The sequence below is a fragment of the Onychomys torridus genome, chromosome 7, assembly GCF_903995425.1.
Source record: "Onychomys torridus chromosome 7, mOncTor1.1, whole genome shotgun sequence".
NCBI classification, from domain to species: Eukaryota; Metazoa; Chordata; class Mammalia; order Rodentia; family Cricetidae; genus Onychomys; species Onychomys torridus.
The window spans coordinates 54,281,208-54,288,189 of record NC_050449.1 but is presented as its reverse complement, the minus strand read 5'-3'; the positions used below and the strand labels follow the sequence as shown (position 1 = coordinate 54,288,189).

The 6,982-nt window shown below is 46.2% G+C and overlaps 1 protein-coding gene across 1 annotated transcript in view; it reads right to left on the bottom strand.

Annotated features, from left to right (window-relative positions):
* The window catches only part of Uaca (uveal autoantigen with coiled-coil domains and ankyrin repeats), a 91,070-nt gene extending 84,477 nt beyond the window's left edge, over nt 1-6,593 (bottom strand). Inside the window, exon 1 of the mRNA XM_036194245.1 lies at nt 6,354-6,593. Within this exon, the coding sequence (XP_036050138.1) occupies nt 6,354-6,437 (84 nt within the window). The 5' untranslated portion in view covers nt 6,438-6,593. The remainder of the gene's footprint in view (nt 1-6,353) is intronic.
* Between the last annotated feature and the right edge of the window lie 389 nt (nt 6,594-6,982).

Genomic DNA, 6,982 nt, shown 5'->3' with positions numbered 1-6,982 from the left:
TCACTGAGTCCAGACTCCAAATCCATTAACTCATTCGAGACTGTAAAACTCTAGGATATGAACCCCATCGCCCTTTCCTCATTCCTTAGCTAGAACAGGACATGAGATGGACTAGTTCAGCCCTTCTTCTTCTACTGTAAGAGCTTTCTCTTTCAGTGAGTCTGTTATTCACACAGGGAGAGAAGTCTTGATTTTCCTGAGCTTAAAAACATCTGTGTCCTCACATCTTCCAAGGGTGACCAATGGTTTCTATTTTCAATCATTATTAGAGTGCAGTCCATTGACACTATCTTCATTGATGCTTCAAAGGTCCCATCCCTGCTGGGGAGGAGGGCCTCTTCACTGCGGTTTCAAAGTCCAGTCTTTGATAGCATTCTTCCATCTGCCCCCGCCTTGGAATTGTCTAGTTCTCCAACGAGGGTATAATTATTAACCCATAGCTGAAACTATGTTTTCCATATTTTCAAAACTAGATAAGATGTCTGTGAGGCTGGAGAGATGGCTCAATGGTTAGGTGCTTGTGTTGCAAGCCTGAGGAGCTAAATTTGAGCCCCCAAATCTATACAGAAAGGCATGATAGCATGTGCTTTGTAATCCCAGCCCTGGGAAAGTGGAGGCAGGAGGATTGCTGGGATTTGCTGGCTAGCAGAGCTAGCTTCATTGATGAGCGTCAGCCAATACGAATCCCTGTCTCAAAGGTGTGCTCCTGAAGATGACAATCATGCATGCTGTCCTCTGTCCTCCACATACATAAGCACACATACTCACACATGCACCCTCACATATATGAACACACATGCATGTATAAATTTTAAAAACAAAATAAATAAGGTGACTATTCCAGTTTCTAATCTGATGTGGGGTATTTTTTTTTGTAATGAAAATAATGAAAATTCTAAACTATCACTCAAGTCTGTGGACTATGTGGGGAAAAAGACATGAAGTGGGGAGGGAGACATACTGAGGAAGGGAGACACTGGGAAGATGTGGGCAGAGTTGACGGGATGAGTGAGAATGGATGTGATTCAGATACATTGTATACATGTATGGAATTTTCAAGTACATATATAGACATATATACAGAGAGAGAGAGAGAGAGAGAGAGATTGAGATTGATAGGCTGGAAAGCATAGTTAAGAGCACTTGCTAGTCTTCCAGAGGATGTAAGTTCAGTTCCCAACATTCATGTCAGGAGACTCACAACTCCCTGTAACTCCAGCTCCATTAGGTCTGGTGCCCTCTTGTGGCTTCTGAGAGCACCTGCACTCATATGTCCAGCAAACACACACACACACACACACACACACACACACACACACACACACACACTTAAAAGTAAATCTTAAAAATAAACTTTTTTAAAGTTTGAACACTGTAGGGAAAAGGCACTAAGAGTTTGCAGTTCAGATGTGTGTCCATTTCCAAGTGAACCTGGTACAGCACCACAACCCAAACAGAAGTATAAGCAGAGCTCTGCTGGTGTGTGCATGCACACGTGTGCACCTAGAACCACATGGGGAAGGCAGAGGGCAACCTGGAATGTCATTCCTCAGGAGCTACAGTCCCCCTTGTTCTGAGGCAGATTCTCTCACTGGCCTAGAGTTTCTAAGTACTGCCCAGGGATCTTCCCACCTCTGCCTCCTGCACATGGCACCACACCAGCATTTCCCACCTGGGTTCTGGGCTCTGGGTCCTCCTGCCTGTAAAGCAAGCATTTTCCTAACTGAGCCATCTCCATAACCTCAAGGAGGAAGTCTCTTCATGTGTAACCTCCCTCCGGGGCCACAAGGGAGTAACAATAAGAAGCTATCTAAACAAAACACTAATTAAGTAAACGTGTTTAATTAAAGGTTGGGCTCTCTGATGACAATGAGTAAACTGTGCTTAGTAACTTGTCCCGAGTTCCCCAAGTCACTGCAGTAATAACATTAGCATCGTATCAAACACACTCGAATCCTGAGGTCTGAAATTAAAGTGTTCATTCTCAGAACCACAGCTAAAACAAACTCATGTTTAAACCTTTGTGCTTCCAGTACGTAGGATCTAACATCCCTGGGGAGAACAAAAAGTGAGTTTGAGGTTTTATGGTTTTTTTCCCCCAAGTTGCTCTATTTGTAACTTTAATCCTTTAGAAACATCAATGTTTGTGTTGGGTGCAGAGACTTAGCAAGATGCTTCAGAAGTGGTTTCATTAACTTATAAAATCCACTGTTCTGTGTAACAAGTAGCCTAGAGAAAGAGCAGCAGAATGACAATCACCATCAAGAACTTAGAATCCAGGCTGCAGCCCAGCAGTTAAGAGCACCTGATGCTCTTGCAGGGGATCCAAGTTCAGATTCCCCCACCTACATCAGATGCTCATAACTCCAGCTGCAGGGGATCTGACGCCCTCTTCTGGCCTCTACAGGTAATACACACACACACACACACACACACACACAATTTTCTAAAAGAGCTTAATTACAACAACAAGGATAGGTGCAATTTAAAGGGGAGAGCCCTGCCAAACACTGCTTACAATATTTGTTTGTGGTACCTCTACTCCATCTTGAAATACCGTCCCTTAATTTTCTTGCTCAAATGTCCTAACCTGAACTCCATGAACACAAGCAAGCCTACTATTACTGTACATCATATAACTGACAGGGATCTGATATACTACTTCTAGTCATTTAATGATGCCATTGGAAATCCGAAGCTCCAATTTAGCAATTAAGAATAAATGTGTGTCAGGTGTGGCAGCTCACACCTGGTAATTCAACATTTAGGAGGCTGAGTCAGGCTAGACTATATAGCGAGTTCCTAGCCAGCCTGGGATATCAAATGAGACCTCATCTCAAAACAAACAAACATAACACAAAGATTTCCACGTTTGTGGTTAATAAATACAGCTATCTCCAAAGTTGAACAGTAGATCAACCTTCAAATATATACCAACCATCAGGTGTGGTGGTTCATGCCTTTAATGCCAGCACTGGGGAGGCAAAGGCAGGAGGATCTCTGAGTTTGAGGCAACTTGTTCTACAGAGTGAGTTCCATGCCAGCCAGGGATATACAGAGAAACCCTGTCTTGAAAAACAAAAAGCAAGCAAACCAACAAAAAACAAATATATACTACCAATATTTACCACTGTGAAGTATTCTTACTTATATACACATAAACACATCCTCATTCACTGAACTCTAAACCCCTTGGCATTGATTGAATTAACACTGCTGCTGTTGAGAATATTTAAACTTACTTCTCCTACATATAACCATAGCTTGGCAGGGGACCAGGCTGTGTACTGCACACACCATTATAAAATACTCACACATCTACACCTCTCAGTCTGAGGCTCAGCTGGTTAAGCTGAGATATAAGCAAAGACAGCTATGGTATAAACATATCAAAGTTGTGCAGAGTAAATTATGATGATTTCCACAAAAATTAAATGAACATTTTAACACTCACATTAGGAGATTCAAAACTTGGAAAGGGAGAGAGAAAAAGGAAACCAAGCTGTACACCCTCTTACATTACAGGGAATAAATGTTTAAAAATGAAACTGAGCCAGGCCGGGTGGCCCATGACTCTAATCCCAGCACTCGAGGGAGACAGAAGCAGGTGGGACTGTGAGGCCAGCCTGGTCAACATAGTGAGTTCCAGGGCAGCCAGGGCTACATAGTGAGACCCTGCCTAAAGAAATAAATGTAACAAAACTAAGAAATAAAAATGCACACTAAAAGACTTTTGGGAGGGTTCTGTTATCCAATATTGCCACTTGAGAAGACCAACATATAATATAAAGTCATAAAATCAAAGGTTAAATTGTAGACAAACAACCACTTTCTGTATAGGGCATGCTGCAGCCATCAGGAATCATAACAAATAGCTAAGGTTATGGGTTCCCTGGACATGAAGTACATACAAAACTCCTAGCAAAGATGCAGGGAGCTCAGAAGTACATGAAAAGAGGATCAAGTTCACTCACCAGAGAAATACAGATCTGAAGTATACTGAGGGTCTGTAAGCCCCTCAATGGGTAAAGGAGCCTGCCACCAAGCTTGACCTGAGTTCGATCCCCAGGACCCACATGGAAGGAGAACTGACTCCTGACAGTTGACCTTTGACCTCTACATACACACTGTGGCACACATGTGCCCATACAGGAGCACACACACACACACACACACACACACACACACACACACACAAACAAATAAGTAACATGAAATTTAAAAAAAAAGTAAAAGTAGCCTGAGACACTATACCTTACCTATCAGACATTGCACTGCTATTTCTATAAAGTGTGTGTGTGTGTGTGTTCATATCTGCTGGGATGCGCTTCCACTGGAGAGGCATGAAGGCAAATAAGAACCTCCAGTGGCTTCTGAGGAAGGTGGAGCTGAAGGACAAAGACGAGAGACTGACAATCTGTTGAAAATATTTTTCTTCCTGGTAGATGTTAAATCATGTGCTGATGGATCTATTCAGAAAGGTTTATGGGCAAAAGTGGGCAAAAGGGGAGATGAAGAAAGGGACACACACACACACACACACACACACACACACACACACACACACACAACCAAACCAGATTCTGGGTTGTACAGATTGAAAAGCTACAGGGTCTGTCCTTCCTGTTCACCCACATTATCCTACCGATGCTTGGCTGGCTTCTACTAGGCACACATTGAGCTACTTTCATTTTAAAACTCCTACAAAATATATTCTCTGCCTTCACAAACTGAGAAATGTGTATTGCTTCAGAGAGAACAGTTTTTGCACCATGCACTTAACTTTCATAATGTTAAGAAATGGCAGGATGCTCAGTTTAGTGCATGCTAAAGACAAACTCAGGAGAGACTCAGGTCCCGAGTGTTTTTAGCCATCGTGCATACTGAGAGCACCAGCAGCAGTTACAACCTCTAGGTTCTCAAAGGCGGGAGTGAGAAGAAGGGACATAAACCTCCAAGTGGGAACATAAATCTTTGGTGGGAACCAGCCGGGGACATACAGCTGCAAGGCCGGGGAAAGGCAGATCTTCTGCTGGTGCAGGGAAGGCGCTGACCTGTAACCATGGCTACCTCCAATACACTACGTTTTTCTGCCAAATATTTTTTAAGTCAAGAAAAAAAATTTTTTTTTCCCCTGTGAATTTAGAAAACATATTCAGGTGTGATCAAACATCAAAGACCATGCCGGCGCCTAAATCTATTGTTTCTTTCTCTCCCCCTTGCCCACCCACTTTGTTTGTTTGTTTGTTTGTTTTTGAGTCAGGTTCTCATAGAATCCAGGAGGCTGGACTCCAACTCCCTATAGAGCCCAGGTTGGCCTTTAACTCGTGATCCTCCTGCTTCTGCCTCCCAAGTGCTGGGATTACAGACCGGCATCACCACACCCAGACTCTGAATCATTTTCCTTTTTTTTTTTTCTTTAAGTCTGGTTTCTCCCATTTCCTTTAAGACCAAATAAACTACTACTAAAGGTAATCCTTCAGAAAGACACTGATCTGAATTAATCCAAAACCAACTAATTTGTATTATCATAAAAAGCATACAATTTCGGCGAAATTTGTATAAAATCAGAAAGGTCCATTTTAATTACGACCACCAGGTAAACCGGCAGTTTGCACATTGCATCTCCTCTGCGTTCGACTCTGTAAGACTTTTAAAATAGAACGTCCTTAATAACAGAATTTTGATGATACGGCCATTCTAACCTGCCAAATTATCCAAGTTCCAACATCTGCAGTCAGGATGTTTCCCAAGATTTCTGTTCTCTCTGCCAACTCACAGAGAAGCCCTACAAAGCTCCACTTCTCTCCGCCCGCACACCGAGGCCAGGCTTCAGCTCGGCACCCATGTCCCGCACCCACCTGCCCCACAGGTGGGACTTACTCTGCCAACACGACAGTCACCTTCCCGACTTCGCCATCTCCAGGGTTAAACACAAGCGGGGCTTTGTCTGCATTTGAGATCCCTATTCTCTCGCCCAGCCTGGCTGAGAACCAGACTTCCCTGTGACAGCCTCAGCGGAGGACACACAGCGTCTCTCCCAACTCTGGCACGGCTGAAAGCCGCGGAGCCAGGCGGGTCCGGAGTCCGCGCGGGACGGCATCGGGTGGAAGACCGGGGTTACCTGGACCCCGGCATCGCGAGCACCGAGCGCGATGGGGACACGCAGTGAACAGAGCGGCACCACCGGGGAGCAGAGAGGGGGGTCCCCCACCCGCGGAAAGAGATAGGAATGGGGTACCCCGCAAAGGCCAAAGTGAGGAGGGGACCAGGGGCTCCTCCGAGAAGCTCAGATCCTCGGTGAAGGGCGCAGCAGGAAGGGTCCCCAGGATCCCGCCGCAAGCGCTGCTCACCGTGCTGGCCACCGAGGTGGGCGAGGAGGGCGACGTGGGGCCGGGAGCGTCCTGCTTCCACAGCCGAGACTTGAGGCTCTTCATGGCCACGGCTCTCAAGGGTCCCGATCCCCACGGGACTGCAAGCTGCCAGCGCGAGGGCCGGAGCAGCGGACGCCCTAGAGCGCGCCGGGCCCGCCCCACCTGCCACCTGGGGCCCCCGGGGGCCTCGCTCAACAGGGTCCCTCCGGCAGCCAATCGGACCCGCTGCCTGGCTAGGGTGGGGTCAGCCCCGGCCAATTGGAAACCGGGAAGGGGGCGGGACTTCCCTTTTAAACTTCATAACACCCTTCCTCTCCCCTCTGGAGGAAAAGTTAGGGAACTTCAGCTCTGCAGCGCGTGGAGTGAGCAGAGGCGCAGCGCCGGCTCCTGGCCTGCGGTGCCTGCACACTTGGGTGGTCTGAAGTTAGAGAGATCCAGCCTAGACCGGTTCTTATCTCCCCAGACCCCCTCCTCTTCCCTTTCGAGAGCCCTTTATCGGGTAAAATTTTTCTTCTCCCATCAGGTCCCAGCTACACACTAACGAGCTTTCAAACAACTTCCCATTCAGGATCTTCAATGAGGACCACAAACCCCAGGACCACAAATCT